This window comes from Diadema antillarum, unplaced genomic scaffold, assembly GCF_040938485.1.
Source record: "Diadema antillarum isolate AM-2024a unplaced genomic scaffold, OU_Dant_1.0 seq00002396_RagTag, whole genome shotgun sequence".
Classification (NCBI taxonomy): domain Eukaryota; kingdom Metazoa; phylum Echinodermata; class Echinoidea; order Diadematoida; family Diadematidae; genus Diadema; species Diadema antillarum.
In genome coordinates this window covers 60,274-81,768 of record NW_027273007.1, presented here as the reverse complement: position 1 = coordinate 81,768, position 21,495 = coordinate 60,274, and the positions used below count along the sequence as shown (strand labels likewise).

At 39.6% G+C, this 21,495-nt stretch overlaps 1 protein-coding gene across 1 annotated transcript in view; it reads left to right on the top strand.

The window, feature by feature from the left end:
• LOC139714714 (DNA-directed RNA polymerase III subunit RPC2-like) overlaps positions 1-21,495 on the top strand; it is a 60,833-nt gene that overhangs the window by 14,047 nt on the left and 25,291 nt on the right. The window contains exons 4-12 of the mRNA XM_071626388.1: positions 12,766-12,847; positions 13,346-13,495; positions 14,239-14,361; positions 15,164-15,301; positions 15,875-16,036; positions 18,654-18,764; positions 19,266-19,355; positions 19,931-20,093; positions 21,159-21,312. Coding sequence (XP_071482489.1) covers positions 12,766-12,847; positions 13,346-13,495; positions 14,239-14,361; positions 15,164-15,301; positions 15,875-16,036; positions 18,654-18,764; positions 19,266-19,355; positions 19,931-20,093; positions 21,159-21,312 — 1,173 coding nt within the window. The remainder of the gene's footprint in view (positions 1-12,765; positions 12,848-13,345; positions 13,496-14,238; positions 14,362-15,163; positions 15,302-15,874; positions 16,037-18,653; positions 18,765-19,265; positions 19,356-19,930; positions 20,094-21,158; positions 21,313-21,495) is intronic.

Below are 21,495 nucleotides of genomic sequence, written 5' to 3'. Positions count from 1 at the left end.
ACTAATGATGTCGCTCAAATCGACTGGAGCAAGCCCTCTTATGATTCATGCTCGGATCTATAAAGACTTTATGGTCTAGACATTCCCAGTAGAATACGCGAAAGAGACGGGACAAAAAGCATCGGTGGTACACAGGATGTGGATGCTTAGGCGACGCTTTCTATTGTCGGGATGGGGATGAAGAAGGTTCTTTTATTATGTGAAACGTTAAGCGCGTGGTCATCTTAATCTCCTGAAAGTAGCTAGTACAATATAGGAGTCCATTCAAAAAGAAACTGCCGCGTACCATTGAATTGTATATCAGAGAGGCTTACAACCTGTTTCTTTTCTCGGAAGAAACGCTAAAGCAGTCCTGCTTAGCGACGGCGTTCACGCTCCATCTCACGCACTACCATGAGAAGGAATAGCGATACCACGCATGATACATGAAAACATGTTTAAAAGGCGAGAAAACTAATGAAGTTTAAAGTTGACTTCTCCTTCTTCTTTCAATGTAAACAGAATAATTGAATAGATCTATTGAAGCGGATTGTCACTGCTGCGAACGATCGCCATAGCATCGTTAGTCTTGCGAGCAAATCGAAATCCTAATACTTTTTTTTGCCTTAATATGAGTAGTAACCCTTTAAAGGACTCGTAATTCGACGTTTCAAACAGTATAGTAAAACAATGAAATGTATTTCAAAAACATTTGGATGCGTTGGGTGTTAGCATTTAATAGCATCTATCTGCATTTTATTTTCCGTCCGTATTGCACACAGAAACGCAAGCAAACATTATACTGTGAATACGCTGTAAAGCATCGTATCATTATTAAAAGTGTATTCATTCTTCTTTTATTTTCAGCCTGCTTGAAGTAGTAGTCAAACCATGTGATCAGTTAGGCAGCCTATGTATAAAGATAGTCGTTACTCAATATTCGTTTGATTTGTTACTGTGTGGTTACGATTACGAACGATGGTTATGAGTCCGAAACACTCGTTCATATTGAACTACATGTATAAAGGTCAAAGCTGTTTCGATAGTATAGCTCGGTAAGTGTTCAAAACGCAATCGAAATCATCAGAATGCTATCATAGGCGGAAATTATAGCTGTGGAAAACTTGTATTAAACATAGGTCACTAAAGATTGCCATATCCAATCTCCGTAAAAAGTTTTGATTCATGCCATCCTCTGAGCATTTTGAGATATTTTGCTTAAGTTTTGATTATGTTACAATTTAGGTTTGAACTATGAAAATTGAAAGGTGTGGTTACCTCAACGATGTCGCAGTTCCATTAACCATGATGGGTAAAGGGAATTCATGACTTTATAAGACTAATCCTTGCTAAATTGAAGATCAATTCTTTAAACCATCACTTATGTCTTGTAAATAGATACGTCTGTAATCATAACCAAAATGCCTTAGGAGACAAAAATCATCAAACGTTTATAAGCGTCATCCGACAAATTTACAATTGACAATGCAAATGTATGATTGCCCCATTTGAATGTAGCTGGAAGCTATCTTTACGTTGAAGTTAACTTCCCCCCTTGAGAAAAAGAACAAAAAAGTCGGGTTTTCGCTAGAGGTACTTATTAGGAAACGGTATAAAAACAATTATCAAGAGATAACCTATACAAACATGAAACAAACACATATTCTGTTCGTTATATGCATGGATCTGTTTATTTGTTTGTTTGGTCATTATTTTAATGGCATTGATCTTGTTTTTTTTTAATGGCATCGGTCTTGGTCGGGGGAAAGATAACAAAAAAAAATGTATCACTCTGTTATCAGATCAGGATGATTGCGAGAAGGGTGTACATGTATTCCCGCCTTTTTTATACAGGCAAACAATAAGAGCTTTGTATGCTATTATAAAAGCCTGGAGGCAAAAGGCAGTTTCAACGTTCAACTCATAGTAACCATAGTTTATCCAGGGCTCGACACTAACGGTGGCCCGGTGGCCCGGGGCCATCAAAAACGCACATCGGGCCACCAAAATTTCAGAAATGAAGACTTTGGTGGCCTGATCGGGCCACCAAAAAAGGACGGATGTTTACCTTTGGGCCACCAAAAATAAAAGTTAGTGTGGAGCCCTGGTTTATAGGACATGAAGTAAGTTAGCGTCTCACTGACTGTGGTTCTTTTGTTTTGGCAAAACATGAACACAAAGGGGGTCTGAATTTTTTTTGTACATAGTACTTGTAGCAGACATTTATGCAGATTCTCCAACAGCATCGCTCCATTACGTCACGTCTTCCTGCTATCAATGGCGAAGAAAGGATGATGGCTGCTTGATTATCCATTCCTTGAGATTGCAGGAAGCTCACCTTTCTTGTGTGTGTGTTTCGTTGTGTGTGGTTCTGTGGTACTCAGTTACAAGGCGTGAAGGTCCGAGTCTTTTCATTCTGATTACACATTTCAATACAGGCAACTGATTCGAGTTTCGCAAAGCTGTTGAGGCAAATTCTTTGCACACTTGACCTCTGAACTGTCAGGTACACGTACTACACGAAAAACATTCTTATTTAACAAACACATTTTGTGTAGCGACAAAGCTTTCTGTCATTTTCTCAAATAGGCCCTACTTCTAAAAGTGCTCAGATGAAGAGATTTCACAAAGAGAACACGAGTTAAAAATGGGCATCAGTTATTGTTCCGATTTCTCTCCCTGCCGGCAATAACTTATTCAATAAGTCTTTGGACTGGGAAAAGTACACATATATTCATTTGGCGAATTAGCGAATGAATTATTACACGAATTGTCTTTGCGAAAAGGAAATTAACCTTGTATATCTCCAAAGATAAACTTTGAACAGCCTGTCACATAGTAGGGAACAGCTGATTATTATCATTATTTGAATGAATTATCTATTGATGAAGCCAATAACCTTTGTAAATGTACACACGGAGAGCTGTCGTAAGTTCGCTATTTTGTGTTTTAGCTGTTATAAAATATCTCACATTATATATATATATATATATATATATATATATATACATACATATAGTACTTTGTGTCTACACTTTTCAAACGCCATTGTGCGTCATGCCAATCACCACTTCATGAAATGTGGTGCGTGTATATCGCCGATCAGAGTCTTGCTCAGCTCATCAGTATTGCGCAATTCTAAAGCCCTCGCCGCCGCACGCTCTATGCCTTTTGTCTTCAATGGGGTCAAGAGCAATGCTCATTAGTATCTTATGCTCTACAACGGAAGCGGAGTCTCGATCGGGCCAGCCTTTTGTCAAGGCCCTCTTGCCTGTATGGTGAAGAAAGCCCAAATGTAGCTGAGTGGGGTTGCGCGCTGGCGCGGTCGGCTGGGCTCGCTTCGCTCGCCCATTACAGCGAGAGGGCCTTGACAAAAGGCTACGATCGGGCAAGAACAATGGGTGCAAAGCGCACCGTAAAGTCGATGGTTGGAAAAAAAAATGTAACGGAAAAAAAAAATGTCTCAAAGCAACCGTGATTTGGGACACTTTTACTAATTTTTCACACTGAAATTTTCTGAACAGATAAATGAAACACCAAGGAATCATTATCCGTCATTAAATAACTTCCCTATTTGACCCGAGTAGTGCATCCCCTTCATCTCTGGCTCAATACTGGAAAACTCCACGTGCGACATAGTACTCATTGTGAGAGAGCGCCACACCGAATAGACGTCACCTAATAGGTTGCAGCGTGAAAAGCTTAAACTTCTTTAGACGAGCATGGGATCATTTTCTTTCTTTCTTTCTTCCTTTCTTTCTTTCTTTCTTTCTTTCTTTCTTTCTTTCTGTCTGTCTGTCTGTCTGTCTGTCTTCCTTTCTTCCTTTCTTTCTTTCTTTCTTTCTTTCTTTCTCTACATATGTAAAATAAAGAGAATATGTGCGGAATCAAACACAAAATCCTTACGTTTTGTTTTCCCGTTACCCGACTATTGCAATAATGTCGAAAGATAACTTTACAACGAGAAATGACAGTGTTTGAGACAGAAAAAACAACAACAAAAAACGGGAAATAAAGTTTTGTTGGATTTTTTTTTCATCACTGGGTAATACTGTTCCGTAGAATCTTTGGTTAGAGGGATTTAGCATTGCGTGCTGGCCAACGCGGCTCTAGCTGAAAGTCAGGGGATCGCGGTGATCGAACAGCAATTACTCGTTTACCTTCCTGTATATCAAAACATCCTTTGAACTACTGCGTATTGAAAGTAACGTGTAAAGGATGGAGAAAAAGACAGTTTGTTTTGAACAAAACAAGCACAAGTGTGATGATGGCACAATACCAATATACACACTGTCTCGAATAAAGAGAATCAGGCGCTAGTGTAGGGCCTATTTTCATACCCATGGGGACTTATCAAATTAAACAAGTACCAACTTGCACCAAAATGACGAGAACGCTAAATATAGAATTTCCGATCATCTTCGTAAATTTGAACCGAACCCGTTATCGCGAATTACGGCAAATTGCATGGCATCGATCAAAACAACTCGTGACTATATCTGTTCGATCTGAAATTGAAATTAGCCTCCTACACTCTTAAAAAGAAAAGGGTAAATCAACATTTAAAAGGGCTGAGGAGTGACAACGTTTTTAAGGTAATGTTGCATTCACCCTATCTATCCAGCTGAATCTAACGTTAGATGTGCTAGATACAGCTAGAAAAAGGGTGAATACAACATTTTGAAAACGCTGTCGCTCCTCGCCCCTTTTAAAACGCTGTTTTACCCTTTTCTTTTTAAGAGTGTAATGCTACGGGTTTTGGTTGAGCAACCGCCTCGACAGACCAACTGACATTATGCGCAATATGTAATCATACAGCCAACTTCACTTTCGGATTGTGTACGTGGCGGTCGTCGCAAAGCGAATAACTTTGGAGCTGTATTTCTTTATTTATTTATCTATCTTTTTATGGCATTCAGTTACATATATATACCATCCATTCAATCCTAGATTGGAACTACTTTCTCGATGTTTTCCTCTCTATCTGTCTTTCGGTATATGCAATGCTGAATTTCGTGTATAGGATATTTTCTGCTATTACTTTTCGAACAAGAATCCTCCTTAGGGCTGGGTTCCACTGCCGATCAACTATTCTGCATGTTATGATCTATAGTCCGACAGAGTGTTAAAAAATATCGTGTATAGGAGGAAGCCAAAACCAATGTCGATCAAGGTAGATCGATCACATCCAGATCGATTCCGATCGCGTCCTTGTCGAGAGAGATTTGATTGGCAGTGGGAATCCATCGTTTCCATACTTGACTTCATGTATAGTTGCTATTACAGGGCCTACAGTTCGGGACATAGAGTCAAACTTTCGTTTTATAGGCCTATACTGATGGTATTACGCGTGCATTGATACATAATAAAAGCATTTCCTTCCTTTGTACGTTAGCGTGGGGACGATTAGTGAAGTTAACCACGATAGTAATGAAAGGCTTGACCGTCAAAAGAAAGATGACCCTTTCCCAGGAACAATGAAAGCAGCGTCCAGCTGTCTTGAAAGACACCATCCTGGCGGAACAATACAAGAAGAATTGTATGGGCATAGTATTCGCGCTGTTACGTCACTGATAGGCAATCACGGGACGGATACACTGATTTGGTCTATCAACAAACATCAATTAGAAAAGCTATCTTTTTCGATTCTCTGATTAGATAGAATGATGTGGAATCGGGTTCTTTAGTGTGATCACTGTACAGGTAAGATTATATGCTTAACTAAGACTTGACTCATTTCAAAAGAGCGCGTACCCTATTATGTGATCCCCAAAATTCATAAAGAAAGGGGGAATGGAGTAGGGGATATAATAGGCTTCACCAAACATGCCAAATGGAGCAGCATCGCGCTGTCGACGATGCTTTTAACACATGTCCGAAATCATTAATTTTCCTTCAAAATATATGCAGCTGAGAGTGATAAATTTCACTAACATAAAAGTCTTAATCTCATTTCGTTCTGTCCCTTCTTTTTCATTAATAGAAACCATAATGATGAACGAGGATTCAAATCCTTAGGTTGTGGCATTTCTATTGCGTTTGACGGTTAAATTGCGGTATTGTGAAGGTTTCCAATTGACAGGACACATAATTCGCTGTAATTTAGATCAGCTGTAGAACGCGGGCATCCAATATTGATCATTATTTTAAGAAATATTTGTGAAAGGTCGTGAAGATATCTTACGATACTCAAATTTACATAATCATACTACCAAATACCCAACGTCGAAGAGCTCTGCAAACTTCATAGTTGTGTTGATGATATTAAGCGATGGTCTCGCGATAATCATTTGAAATTGAATTCTGATAAATCAGAATTGTCAGGCGGGCTAGTTTTCTCACAAAAAATTATCTTCCAGTCCGTCAGAGATCTAGGAGTTATGGTAGATAAGCATCTGAACTTTAAAAAACAACAACAAACGAACAAATGAAATAACACACACATTAAGAAACTCATGTCGTTCTGCTGCTTCAGGGGTATTTGTAAAAAATACATTATTAAATATCCGTAAGTTATCGGAAGCTGTCCTTCCACCGAACGTCTAATTCACGGCATTTGTTACTTCTCATCTTGACTACTGCAATTTCCTTCTTGTTGGTCTCCCTGCTTTCGAGTATTGCACCAAATTCAAAAATTCAAAATACAGCTGCAAGGCTTGTAACCCTGACAAAAACATCTGACCAAAATTAATTCAGTTTATCCAATCCCTCCACCTGGCTCCCCATACATCAACTATCACCTTTAAAAATCATCCTTATCGTTTACAAGACAAATATTTATGGATTAATTCTTACCTCCCTTCCGCTCCTCCACTTCAGCCTGTTCTCTCTCTTCTCTCCAATTATCACGTGGTCCCCGCACATACCCGCTATGGTGATATATGACCTTTTTCTGTATTTCCCCACCCCCTTTGGAATAAAAACTCCCTCTCTATATTCGTATAGCTGAAAGTGTCCATATGTTTCAAAATCATTGTTGAAAAACTTGTCTGCTTACTCAATCCTAATCTTTCTTGTTGTTATTGTTGTTGCTGTTATGTACATAATGCTGTATCTTAATTATACCTCAATATTTTTAATGTATATATCGGGCATCCTTTCTCTTTATAAGATTATTGGTGCTGTTCGTTATTCCCAGGTTCGGTATTCCGAAGGGTCATTAATCTGAAACGCACAAATTTCCTATACCGAGGTTCGTTAATCCGAAAATGAAAAAAGGGTTCGTTAATCCGAAATATTGCGTTATTCCGACGGGTCGTTATTCCGGAGATTCGTTAGATTGAAAATGAAATTCGGAATAACGAAGCTTCGGAAAAATGAATCTTCGGACTAAAGAGTCTTGTGAATAACGAACCTTCGGAATAATGAGCTGTTTACCAAGATTATTGGGCAATGGCAGGTTGATGTGCGATGCGTTGTAATGTGCTGGATTGTAAGCAAAAGTAAATATGTTATTTTTTTCTTAAATTGATCAACTTCATGTACATTAAAGTGTAGAGAGTTTATATACGCCTACGCATGATCATCTTGATCTCAGTGGCCTCAAAATATAATTTAGAAGACATCCCAGTGCAGCTGTAACAAATCTGTTAATCCAAAAATTACACGAAGGTTCGTCATTCAAAAAGGCGAATTATCTATCTATGCCGAAAAAATAATCGTATGGCTCATCCTGCATGATTTAGAAAATGAAATAAAGTCTCATCCACAGTTACAAAATAAGGAGATGCAGTTGAAAATAAAACAAAATGACCGGATTTCACAGCACACTCACCCGAAAGAGGAATACGTATATCACACACGAAACCGCTTTCATCAATATTGGAGCATTGTACTATACATGGTGAATGTATGCTTTGCGTAAATCCAGTTTCCCGAACACAAAAGCTATACTCTTGATAGCTTAGTCAGGGGAGCACAATTGACTGAAAAAAAAAATCATATCAATGAGATACTTCAACAGACTAACCACAGGCCTGCTTCTTAACTCTTTATGTGCCATGGTGGAAACACCCTGTGTGCCACGTTATTTTGAGACACGAAGGTAGTCATGCTTTGAGAAAGAATACTGTTTTTCCAATTTTGTATAACTTCTACAAATTTCTGTTAAGATGGGCGTAATAGTAGGTAAAAGTTAAAGAGGAATGCCAAGCTTTGTTTCGATATAAATTGTATGCCGACTCTATTTTCATTTTTTTTTTTAATGACCAGTTTGCTACATTACTATAAAGGCATGACTTTTTGCACATTAAACCGTGACAGAAAACATAGAATGTACGAGTAAAATCTAGTTGGGAACATCGCTTGATAGTCGTTCACTACATAGAATGCAAGTATGTTAGTATGAGAGGAACAAAAGCACGAGAAAACGCTTTCATTGTGCCGCGGGATTAGCAGTAATTAGCGGTTTATTGATCCGTCTTGGCGGCTTTGTTTTGTTGAGCAGAATATGCGAAGTTGGCACGCCGTCGACTGAGTCGGAGGTGCGAACGTGGCACATTAAGAGTTAAAGAGTTAGTATTGATATTATACACTCGATTTATTTAGTGCTCCACTGTGAATCGAGCGTAAAAAAATACAGTTTTGGTTATTGCTGAAAGCAAAAACAGAAGAAACACTTTGAATCGCAGCGTTTATGATTATATCATTATGCTTTTACTTTAATGTAGCTTGTAGATACATGCATAGTACCTCCCGTGTCCGAGGCACTCGGATAGAGGTCATGAACTTCATGTCCAGTTTTATCATTTTTTAGTATGTCAGTGTAGTTTCATTCTTTTAATGCTAGATTTCATCAGCCCCCCCCCCCCCCCCATGCTGAGTCTGATATATCAATACCCGCCTTCACGATGTGCAAAAATAGCGCGTTACTGAACATGCTCCAATACTCTCGGTTTTTTTTTTTTCCAACTTCTCAGACAAAAGAGTGTGCACGCGAGGATTGTACACTTTTTGGTTCAGACGCTCCAGCCACCCCTCGGAAAGTTGAGGGTTTTTTTTTTGCAAACCGTTCACACGTACAGAAAATAACCCGCTAATTTGCCAATCGATGAAAACTATTGTTCTTGTGCCTCACAGTGGTGTGGAGAGCACGCTGTTGTTAATGATGAGAATAAAAAGAACTCAATCAAGTTTCTAAACCCGACCGTTCAAGTACTGCCGGGGCAAATACCGCGCTCATTCAGAAATACATGTATCAGCAAGATTTCTGAGGTTATGCATCGCGCTACTGGTTCGCACTAATTTTCTGTTGTGTGTGTGTGTGTGTGTGTGTGTGTGTGTGTGTGTCCACATGTGCAAAAGACTGGAGTTTGCTAAAGGGTAACAAAAATTGAGTTCTGTAACATGCTAATTTGTGTACGTGTGAACCCCCGATTACAGGTATGTTGTAAGACTTTTGTTGGACTTTCCTACAAAAGGAGGTTTGATTCTAGCCTGCTCGCTTGCTGTGTTCTATCATTTATTTTGCAGTAATGTGTCTGTTTGTATTGCTGGTATGCCATACGGAATATTGTACCATGAATCCACCTTCCTGGGGACCGTTTCATGAAACTTGTTGTCAGTGATTTACACTGACAACTGTTAAAAGCTACTGAAATCCTTGCGTCTGATTGGCTGATGGCAAATTTGTCGGTGAAAAACCTCCGACGAACTCGTTGATGAAACGCCCCCCCCCCCCCCCCCCCCCGTTGATCTACTTTGCGATTCGTTTGCTTTGTATACGCCCTTGAACGGGTGGCGTTTTTTTTTCCTCTCTCTCTCTCTCTCTCATGTCATGATGATGATAGTCGTGTATTGAATGTTATAGGATATGACTATAAAACTGATCTGAATAGCAATGGTGATGACAATTACTACTGCTGGCATAAGTGACAGCTAAATGAACAGATGTTTCCTTGTTCTGATTTCACCTCTCCCTCATTTCTCACTCTTGTTTGCCCCCTCCCATGAATGATAAAAAAAAACAACAACAACAACAACAACAGACTTAACCGCACAACAAGTCAGATAAATGCGTGCTGGCAACCAATAGACCTACGTGACACGTATCTTTTAGGTTGAAACTAACTTAATGGCCACGACAAATCATATCAGAGGAAATAATGGCAGAAGAAAAAAAACTGACAACCCTTCTAGTATAAATTTCTGCGAAAACAGGTGCCCCCCCCCCCCCCAAAAAAAAAAAAAATGCGCGCACTGCAACTATTTCAGGTTATAAGCAGTCTGTAAACCGACCGAACGGCATAATTCTATTAAAATGTCGCCTTATCTTGGCTTCTTTAACAGTAAAAAAAACCACACGTTGAACAGTATTGGTGTATTACACATTAATGTTAACACTAAAACAAAACAAAGGGGTTATTCGTCGCTTCATACTTACAATCATATCACGTGTCAAAAAAATAATGATGATATAAAAAAGGTCCCGAATGCCGAAGAAAATATCGCTTTCCTAGATGCCGCTGCAACAAGCTGAAGTTTATAGTGTAAGAGCTATACCTACCCAATTACACAACAGTAGGCCTACATAATATCATGGCAACATATATTGAAACTTCTTTCGATCTCACGCTCATAAAATCTGCGTACCACTGCGTGTGAAAATTAGAATGAACATCACGGACATATCAACTGAGAAGTTCCTCTAGATACTTCTTCCCGACTTGGCGATCATCAAACAGTAAAAGACGTGACTATTAATTTATTTGTATCGAATGTAAACTGTTTACTGTAAACGAAAAAAAAAAAAACTATACAGAGTGCCTCCTCCGTTTATTGTCTTTGCCGTAACCATGGAGCTACTACGAAACCAAACAAGAAGCACGCATGGACGGCGCGTTTCATTGAACTTGATAACCACGTGTTTCGCACTTCGGCACATATTGCACTGCGCGAAACGTAGCGATTACCGTACTTGTGGCGGACATACTGACTTTGGTCAAGGAATGAAAATGGAATACATTAAGAAAAATATTATGATATTGAAATACCGACATCATGAAAATGTTTGGAAACAACGAATGATTATGGAGTATAGAAATGAAAATGCCAAACAAAGATTTTCATTCGCTCATAGGGAAGCTCTCTAGAAGAGATGAAAGCATCTCCCCTCGTGTGGCAGTATAAATTTCCCCAACAAGCTGAGATTAGTGAGGTGTACACCAGGGCTCGACACTAACGGTGGCTCGGTGGACCGGGGCCACCAAAAACGCACGTCGGGCCACCAAAAAAGTCGGATGTTTGCCTTTACTTTTGGAAATGGACAGCGGTAACAGTCGACTCCGTATAAGATGCTAAAATAAATGTCAGATGTTGTTTTTATTTTTGGAAATGAATAACGGTAATATTCGACTCCGTACGGTACTAAAATAAATGTCGGATGTTTGCTTATATATACCAAGGATGCTTATACTTTTCGATTTGAATAACGGTAAGATTCAGCTCCGTACGGTGCTAGAATTAATGTCAGAAATTCGATTTTGCGTTCGGAAATGAATAACAGTAATATTCGACTCCGTACGGTGATTAAATAAATATCGCATGTTTGCTTTGACGTTCGGAAATGACTACTAATGATATACAACTCCGTACGATGATAAAATAAATGCCGGGTATTTGCTTGTGCGTTCGAAAGTAAATAGCAATAACATTCAGCTCTGAAAGATGTTAATATAAGTGTCGGAAATTTGCTTTGACGTTCGGAAATGAATAACAATGATATTTAACTCCGTACGTTGATAAGATAAATGCCGGATGTTTTCTTTCAAGCTCTGGATTTGTGGAAAGATAATAATGTACGTTCATTACTTTTTTTTTTTCATGATTCATTCAAGAATTTCGGGAGTCTGACAGCCATCGGATCTCGTTACGATGTTTTTGTATTGTTTACAGACAAGTATGGCAAACATGAGAGCGAGGCTTCACAGAAGATGAATTACCCTGGTGGCAATCATTGAACGACAATTTCAATTCAATGGGCAATCGTCAGGACCACTCGCGATGTTAGAAAAAATAAACACCTCAGCATCGAGCAATTTCTATTATTGAATGAGCAATCGTCGGGACGATGTGCGACGTTTCAAACTCATACCAAACGGTGATTTAAGTTCAATGGGCAAGCCTAGGGACGATGCGTGACGCTTTAACAATTACTAAACGCGTCTCTGACCAGTGATTCAAGTTGAATGGACAATCGTCGGGACGATAAGTGCGACGTTTGAACAATTATGGATAAACAAACTCGCCACGGAACGGTGATTTAAATTCAATGGTCAATCGTCGGGACGATGAGCGACGCGAAACCATCACCAAAACCTTTACAAAACGGTTAGTCAAGTTGAATACGCAGTCGTCGGGGACGATGTGCGACGTTTGAACAATCACTGAAACGCTTCGCCGATCGACAAAAGACCTCCTTAATTGATTAGTCGCGACGAAAAGAGAGGACTTCGTTCCGACTCGTCGGAACCATCTTTTGTTGATATTTATAATGAGCCAAAAAGAGCGCAGTAATGAGCACATGAGGCCCAAAATTTGGATCGTCGGGGATGATTGGCGACGATCTTTTGTCTCATATCGTCGCGACGAAGATATCTCCCTAACACAGTTTTTCTGTTGTGCCTTATGGTTTCTTAGTTTTGAAGTCCCTGTAAAATGAATCATAATGCATGTGAGCCCATGGCAGTTTTCAAACTGTTGAGGAAGCATGATTTAAAGTGTTGCAAAAACCTCCAGTAGATGTTGGCAACCAAAATAGATATGATATATTTTTGTATTTTGTAATAGTTCCACTCATGAGAGGAAGAGTCGCAGCGTGGTTCTTGTGAAGAAGGGCAAGCACTACTTGAAGCACAACACATTTACAGAGGTGAGATAAAAACTATCCAAACTACATGTATCTCTCTCTCTCCATTTCTCACCCTCTCTCTTGAATGTCTGTAATTTTGTTTTTGTTTTTGTTGGAGTTTTTTTGTTTTTCTTTCTCTATATTTGTATCTCTTTCTCTCTCACAGATGTTTGTTACTTTCAAGAATCTTTAGCTCTCCGTGAAATTTGTTAAAGTTTCATAAACATGAACATTCTGGTGAAGAGTAAATATCTTCCGTTTCTCTTCATTTTTATGCCTCTGCCTGATGGGTGTCAGAGGCGTTATGCTTTCAGGTTTTCCGTCCGTTTGTAGGTACGTACGTCCATACGTCCGTCCCCATTTGTGCAAGCAATGAGTAATACTGAGTGGATTTTTGCTTTGTTTATTTTTTTTCCTGTGGTGTGTGTGTATTATGATATTCCCATCTTCCCCATTTGTGTACCCAATAACACAAGTAATATTGAATGGATTTTTTTCCCTTTGGTGTGTGTGTTTTAGGATATTCCCATAGTGGCGGTCTTTAAGGCCATGGGAATGGAGAGTGACCAGGAAGTCGTCCAGACCATTGGGACAGAAGAGTCCACCATGATCCACTTTGCCTCAGACCTGGAGGAGTGTCACCGACTGCAGGTCTACACACAGCTACAGGTGGGTGGGTCCGCAGGTTTGGGGTTCAATACCACGGGAGGTGAAGGTGCACCATGGTGAAAAGGGGGTCAAGTGATGTCCCATTTTTGCTGTCATTCTTGGATGAGTTCTAGTCCAGAAGGGAACTCATCAGTCAGTCTTGAGACCAGGTTTTGTTCTGATTCTTATGTGGTTGACTCGGAAATGCACCACTTTTTAAACCTACACGTACATGTACATATATTATGTGAAACAGTGTAATAACAGGATTTTATTCACAATTAAGGTCTTTACATCTTATTGTTGTGTTTTTTATTCTTCTTTTTGAGGCAGGGCAGTGTCAAACAATGTTTTAAACAGGATATTGCCACATTGTGGGCTGAAATATTTTACTTTTACACACCACTGTGTGAGACAGTGTCTTAACCCGTTGATGACTAGTCATGAGTATACTTGGGCAGGTGTCTTTGGGAAGTGCGTGTTGTAGCCAAATCATCCCAGCCTCAACAGGTCAACAAGACTATAATGTCAGAATATTTTCTGTAATACTGTATCATTTGAATGATCACCCATCATGGGAAAACAGTGTCAACAACAGAATCTTGTTACAGTATTGGCCCTTTGCTATTAGTAAATGTATCCATCGACAGTTTGAAACAAACATTGTTTTGTAAAGGGTCACTATGTCACACAGTGCAAGCTCCTGTTTTCAGAATGAGGAATCACAGTGTGAAAGCAGTGTCTCTAACCTTGTTTCTTGACAGGCCCTGCGGTTCATAGGAAGCAAGGTCCGGCAGCGGAGGATGTGGGGAACTGGCGGTCCAAAGAAGTCCAAGGTGGACGAGGCCCGAGAGCTCCTGGCCACCACCATCCTGGCCCATGTACCGGTCAGTTATAATCTTTCTGCAATAACAGCCTTTGTGCAAGTGCCCTCATGATGCAATACTGAAAGTCATGCAGAAATACTCATTGCTACTTATTTGACAGTAAATTGTACTGTTTTCTTTTGTTGTTGTTTCTAAAAAATGCTACCAGTTTCATGAAGAGTATGTCTTTTTCGTTCCCAAATTGTACTGCTACAAATATATGCCTATATTGCAAGAAATGTGTAAAGTGCTGTTTTTTTTTCCCTCCACAAAATTACACATATTTAGTCCTGAGAGAATACTGCAGTGCTATTTTTTACATGGTTGGCATTTATGGTCATGAGCGAAGAGGGCCCAAGCCAAGTGTCTCAGCATGAGGACTTTTTGAAATCTGATAATGTGATGATGTTATGAGTTGGTACAATGTCTGCCCCATACACCCCTCCCACTCAATGGGTCAATACTGAAAAACTCAGTCGGTTGCCTTGAGCAATGGAATAGCTAGGATTTGCCGCACCAGCTGCCAGTGCAAAATGTATCATACATGAGTCTTTTTGGGTGTGATTTTGTGCTCTGCAATCCTGACATTGGTTTTGTTTTTTTCTACAAATATTTGCCCCAGAATGCTTTGGACTTATAGTGGTTATGATATTACTCTTGCATTTGATTTCCATTTTCTCACATTCTTGAAATTCATTTACCCCACTTAATTGTTTTTTTTTTTTGCAGTCTTCTTTATAATTTGTTTGCTATGATTCGTTTTTGTTTTTACATTTTCTGCTCCTGCTTGATGATAATGCATCTGTTTCCATGACAACAACAGGTGGTCCAGTTCAACTTCCGCCCCAAGTGTCTCTACCTGGCCCTCATGGTACGCCGTGTGATTGAGGCCCAGGGTGATGCGGTCAAGGTGGATGACAGAGATTACTATGGCAACAAGAGACTGGAGCTGGCAGGGCAGGTGAGTCCCGCTCCTCCTGGATGCACTTCAAAGTTTAAAACTCTTAGTGTGCCATTGTGTAAGCTCCCTTTTACCACATTATTGTGACACTGCAGCACATAAACACTTGTAAAAAATATATTTGTTTTTTCAAAACATGTAAATTCTTGATATAGAAGCCATTTTGTGCAAGAAATACATTACAGCAATGTTATAGAGAAAATTACAGGCTTTGCTCTCATGAAATAAAGGTGATGTGTAAGATGTGTGGTCTGATTTTGAAGGGAGATCTTTGATTTCAACAAAATTTCATTTGCATGATTTCACAAAGTTTATTTTGGGTAGTCTTTGGTGTAAATCTAGTTAATGGACTGAAACTACAGTTGAAAATAGATGATCATTAATCGTGCATGTGCCAGCAGTAGTTTATCTTTAGAAATCCATGGATGCACACTATGTGTCATTTGTGAATTGTAAATTCCAACCCTGAGATTTATTAAAACCTATCGCTGTTTTGATTCATTTCCAGGAAAAACAAACACTCTCCAAAGTTTGTTCTTTGTATGTCAAGATCACTTGTTCTCTCTCTTGTAGCTGATTGCCTTACTCTTTGAGGACCTGTTCAAAAAGTTCAACGCCGAGCTGAAGAAGTACGCCGACCAGAACATCCCGCGACCGAGGGCGGCCCAGTTTGACATTGTCAAGTACATTCGCCAGGACCAGATCACGAACGGACTTGTGACGGCCATTTCCACTGTGAGCTCTTCCAGCAATAAACATCTACACCCTATAGATGTGCCCCATTCTATATTGTAAAAGATATGTGAATTTAAAGGCATAACTTACCATTTGCAGAAGAAACAAAGACCGATCATTTAATAGTGCTTTAAAATAGTTCTAAAATGTGAGTTAGGGATAGAAACAACCACTGTAAAAATTCGAATTGGTAAAATCAATTTCAAGTATTGTTAGATTATATACAAAATGTGAACAATTGTTATAATAAAAATGTTTCCAGACTAAATCGTCTACAGTTAAACGATTGAGAAAAATAGAGATACTTGTATCTCCTTATATTTTAGGCTTTACACGCAAATTTTATATGATAGGATGTTTTCTGGTACAACAGACTTAGTACACATATGCATTGAATGTCATATCTTGAAAATTTTTAAAATCATTGTTCCCGAAGGTTCCCAAAAAGACCTTTAACCCGTTGAGGACAAGTCCCTAATATGCTCGGGCAGGTATCTATGTAAAATGCGTGCTGTAGCACAATTAGTCCGTCTTCAATGGGTTAAAGGGGATGGCTAGTAACTGATCAGTGGGAATCAGTGGGAATGCTGGAGGATGATTGTTCCAATTCTTGTGGGATTCATTTAAGAGTACATTATATATCTATTGTTGTGTGAAAATTATTTGCTTCAGAATGGTCTCATATTCAAGTAATGTGCAGTTTAATGTTTCCAGGTTAGCGTGCCTGTACAGTGACGGGGCATTAATCTACACATCACTTGAGTATGAGACCGTTCTGAAGCAAATGATTTTTACACAACAGTAGATATGTAATGTACTCTTAAATGAATCCCACAAGGATTGGAACAATCATCCCTCAGCATTCCCACTGATTCCCACTGATCGGTTACTAGCCATCCCCTTGAACATGGAGGCTCTGATGAAGAGAGACTAAAAGAGTTTAAAGAGACCCAGTAGCCTGGGGATACCATGCAGTGGGATGGCTGGTCCTGCTTGGATATATTTGAGAATCCCCATCATAGTAACTTGCGTACAGCTTTATCACTAATCTCTATGAAAATACACACACAGCATAAGAATCTCTACTGGAGTTGAACAGTAACGATAAGTTTACTCTTTGATGCACTATATATTCGCTGATCACCATGACATGGCTTGCCCTATTTGTGGATTTCTAATGTACCCTGATAAGTAGCAAATTCAATATCTGACATGAAAACAACTTTTGGCCTCTTAACTACTAACCATGCTTGTCTTTCCTTTGAAGTCCACAATCAAATGACTCGATTACTTTGGTGTAAGGAGATGAGGCATGTATGTGCTCTAATCTCCAGGCTTCCCCTCCCATAACATGAGGTTCAATGTCTGCATCTCTTCTGTTTTGTTTGTTTATTTGTTATTTTTTTTTCACTATGATGGTGCTTTTTGTCCCCGCCGAACGAGTTCGAGCAGGGGACTATGAAACGGGCTCCGTACGTGTGTGTGTCCGTCCGTGTGTCCGTGTGTCCGTGTGTCCGTCCGTGTGTGCGTCCGTGTGTGATCAAAATGTTCAAAATGCTACTCCTTCGCCATTTCTAACCCGATTTTGATTCTGTTTGCTTTATATGATAGCACTACATGGGAGCTTTGAAACTTCTATACAGAATTTCAATTGTGACCTTTGACCTTGACCTTTGACCTATATTGTACATTTTGCTTCAAATGCTACTCCTTCGCCATTTCTAACCCGATTTTGATTCCGTTTGCTTTATATGATGGCACTAGGTGAGGGCTTCAAAACTTCTACACAGAATTTTGACCTTTGACTTCTTTGACCTTTGACCTTGATTTTTGACCTATATTGTACATTTTGCTACAAAATGCTTCTCCTTCGCCATTTGTAACCCGATTTCAATTCCGTTTGCTTTAAGTGATGGCACTAGGTGAGGGCTTCAAAACTTCTACACAGAATTTTGACCTTTGACTTCTTTGACCTTTGACCTTGATTTTTGACCTATATTGTACATTGGCTACAAAATGCTACTCCTTCGCCATTTCTAACCCGATTTCGATTCCGTTTGCTTTATGTGATGGCACTAGGTGAGGGCTTCAAGACTTCTACACAGAATTTTGACCTTTGACTTCTTTGACCTTTGACCTTGATTTTTGACCTATATTGTACATTTTGCTACAAAATGCTACTCCTTTGCCATTTGTAACCCGATTTCAATTCCGTTTGCTTTAAGTGATGGCACTAGGTGAGGGCTTCAAAACTTCTACACAGAATTTTGACCTTTGACTTCTTTGACCTTTGACCTTGATTTTTTTACCTATATTGTACATTGGCTACAAAATGCTACTCCTTCGCCATTTCTAACCCGATTTCGATTCCGTTTGCTTTATGTGATGGCACTAGGTGAGGGCTTCAAAACTTCTACATAGAATTTTGACCTTTGACTTCTTTGACCTTTGACCTTCATCTTTTTACCTATATTGTACATTTTGCTACTAAATGCTACTTCCGGCGGGGACATATATTACGCACCGCGTAATTTCTACTTTTCCTTGTTTGTTTTTGGTTTTGAATGTCTGATGCTGTGGCTTGATATTTTGAGGTGTATCTTCCATCCGTTTCCAGGGCAACTGGTCAGTGAAGCGTTTCAAGATGGAGCGAGCTGGTGTGACCCAGGTCCTCTCCCGTCTCTCCTACATCTCGGCTCTTGGGATGATGACCAGAATCTCTAGTCAGGTGAGGGAAATAGCATGTCTGCCGCCCTCTGTTGTCCACAGGCAGATATGATTATATATATTTTTTTCTTCTTTTTTTTGTTTAAATGTAAGTGCGCTTCATCCATCACCCATTGTTTGTTGTACAGTGTGTGATGTTCATTGTTTGCCACTTACTCTTTATCAATCATCACATTGCATTAGCTACATGTACAATGTATAGGTTTACAAGCATTTTAAATGTTGTTGAACCTTAACAATGTTATAGGTTTAATAGCAGAGGTGCCCATGAGTATGGTGTGGAAGTATCGTATTACTGACTGACATGCTCTTGGGAGCATAGGCAGTGCAGAATGAGAACCTCTCTTGGAGTTCCACCCATAGTCAGATGAGCAATTATTTTGTTCTGTTCTGTCTTACACTACTTGGAGTGAGTGTTTATTTGCTAGTTTGTGTTTGTTTTGTCTTGTTTTGTTTTTTATACTCTTGCTAACTCTCTCACTCTCTCTGTTTTCCCTTGTAGTTTGAGAAGACCAGGAAAGTGAGTGGTCCCCGTTCCCTGCAGCCGTCACAGTGGGGCATGCTGTGTCCTTCAGATACCCCAGAAGGAGAGGTGAGAAAGGAGTACCAGTCTGTATACTAATACTGTAAAAGTGGTTTCTTTCGCGTACAGAAACTTTCGCGGTTTCCATCGGTGCCGACTTTTTCGTGTGTGTTTAAATTCGTGGTCGGTAATGATAGCATTGTAACAAGCCACGAGTTCAAAACATTTTCGCGTGATGTTAAATTCGCGGTTCAACCTCAAAGCGCAAAAAGCGCGAAAATAAAACCACCGCGAAAGAAACCACTTTTACAGTATATACAGTATGTTGTACACGTGGGGGGAATTGTATGTGTGTACATGTGGCTGTCTATCTGTGAGGACCTGCAAGTGTATATATGTGTGTGTGTCTGTTACAATACAGTTATGCAAAACATTTGAGTGTTATCATAAAGTATTCTATTGGAGACATTTTTTTTTTTCCAGTTCCTTAAAAAGAGGAAAAAGAGAAGACAGGAAAATATAAATAAAAGAAAATATTTTTGCTGCAATATCGAAGTGGATAAATATGCTTTATAGTTTTCGAAATCCATGATCCTAGTCTAAAATGTGATTTATTTTGAGTGTCACCTTGTCCATGTCCACAGGGGTGCGGTCTGATTAAGAACTTGGCCCTCATGACTCACATCACCACCGACATGGAGGAGGCCCCAATTGTCCGGCTGGCATTCAACCTCGGCGTCGAGCCCGTCAACCTCCTCTCGGGCGAGGAGCTGAGCATGCCGGACGTCTACGTCGTCTTCCTCAACGGTCAGTCCGGTCTGGATTATGACTAACCCTTTATGATTTGATGTGTTTGTTGATTGTCCACATTGGCTTGAGTGGTGGACACTGATGTTTGGACAATTGATTTGTCTATGGATAGACATAACATAATCTACTATGTTTGCCATATATTTGAATAGCAAATCTAAATTTTTGCTGATCGGGACTTCCTGATGATTTTGTGAGTGGTTAAATTCGCAATCATGAAGGACAGTGTGTACTGAATGGAAAATGTATGTGTGTGCATCACATATATGTCCGGATCAGAGTCAATATTTTTGTGTGTCTTTAATTTGTGTAAAGCACCTGACTGTGAAAAAAGAAAAACCTTGCAAAATATTCTACAGTGTGACCATGGCCTTCCTGTTTGAATAGATTAAGGGACATTAGGCCCATTCTTACAGCCATCAATGGTCTCAATTATCTTCATTTCAATTTGAATGGTGGCACAGAAACCGAGTTGCTTTTTTCATCTGTGTGAACACAGTAATTATGTACAAACTGTATTCAAAGTAGTTCGATTTTAATTGCTATATGCTCGCAACTGAAAAGTGTGGCGTGTCTGCAAAAGTCGCAGTTTTTTTCTGGGTATGTAATGCGGCCGTGGGACCTGAACGCGGAACATCACAATTGATAGTCTGTGGTCTTGTTCTTTGGGTCAGAAGGGCTCCTCGTATGATTTCTCCCAGGGAATGTTGTAGCGGCAAGAGAGAGCAGGGGTTTATTTCATGAAAGTGTTATGACATACTTTTTACTCATAAGACAGTCTTCTGAGAGACTTCAGGGAATTAATTTTACTTTTGTAGGTCTTTGTAGGTACATATGAGCAGCTTTGGCCATTTTGAGATTAATGTAAATTACAGTGTATAAACTGTCATGTGATGACTTCATGAAATGAGTCCCCTGGTGGCTTTTATGGACAAGTGGCCTCTCAAACCAAATTTGACAGGATTTGAGTTTGAAAGAAATCCTAAAATAGATGTATAATACCATGAACCAATACCAAATTTAGTCTTAAATGCTTACTGCAAGTCTCTCTTGGCATTTTAGGAAACATCTTGGGCGTCATCAGGGAGCACGAGCGACTCATGAGGACGTTTCGTCTGGTGAGGAGGGCGGGCTACATCAGTGAGTTTGTCTCCATCTGTCCGAACCACGCCCAGCGGTGTGTCTATATCGCCTCGGATGGTGGACGGATTTGTAGGTGAGCCAACTGTCTCGAAAGGAATGATCATCTTTTGCTATGATTTCAATCAATTGCCTTCCTCTGTGCACCTGTGTTTTTTAAATCGAATAGAATCCATAAAACTTCCCAAATCACTACCAAAATTCAATCATCTGTTCCTCTTGTCATCCTCAACCTTTCCTCTAAGTGTTTCATCCAAAT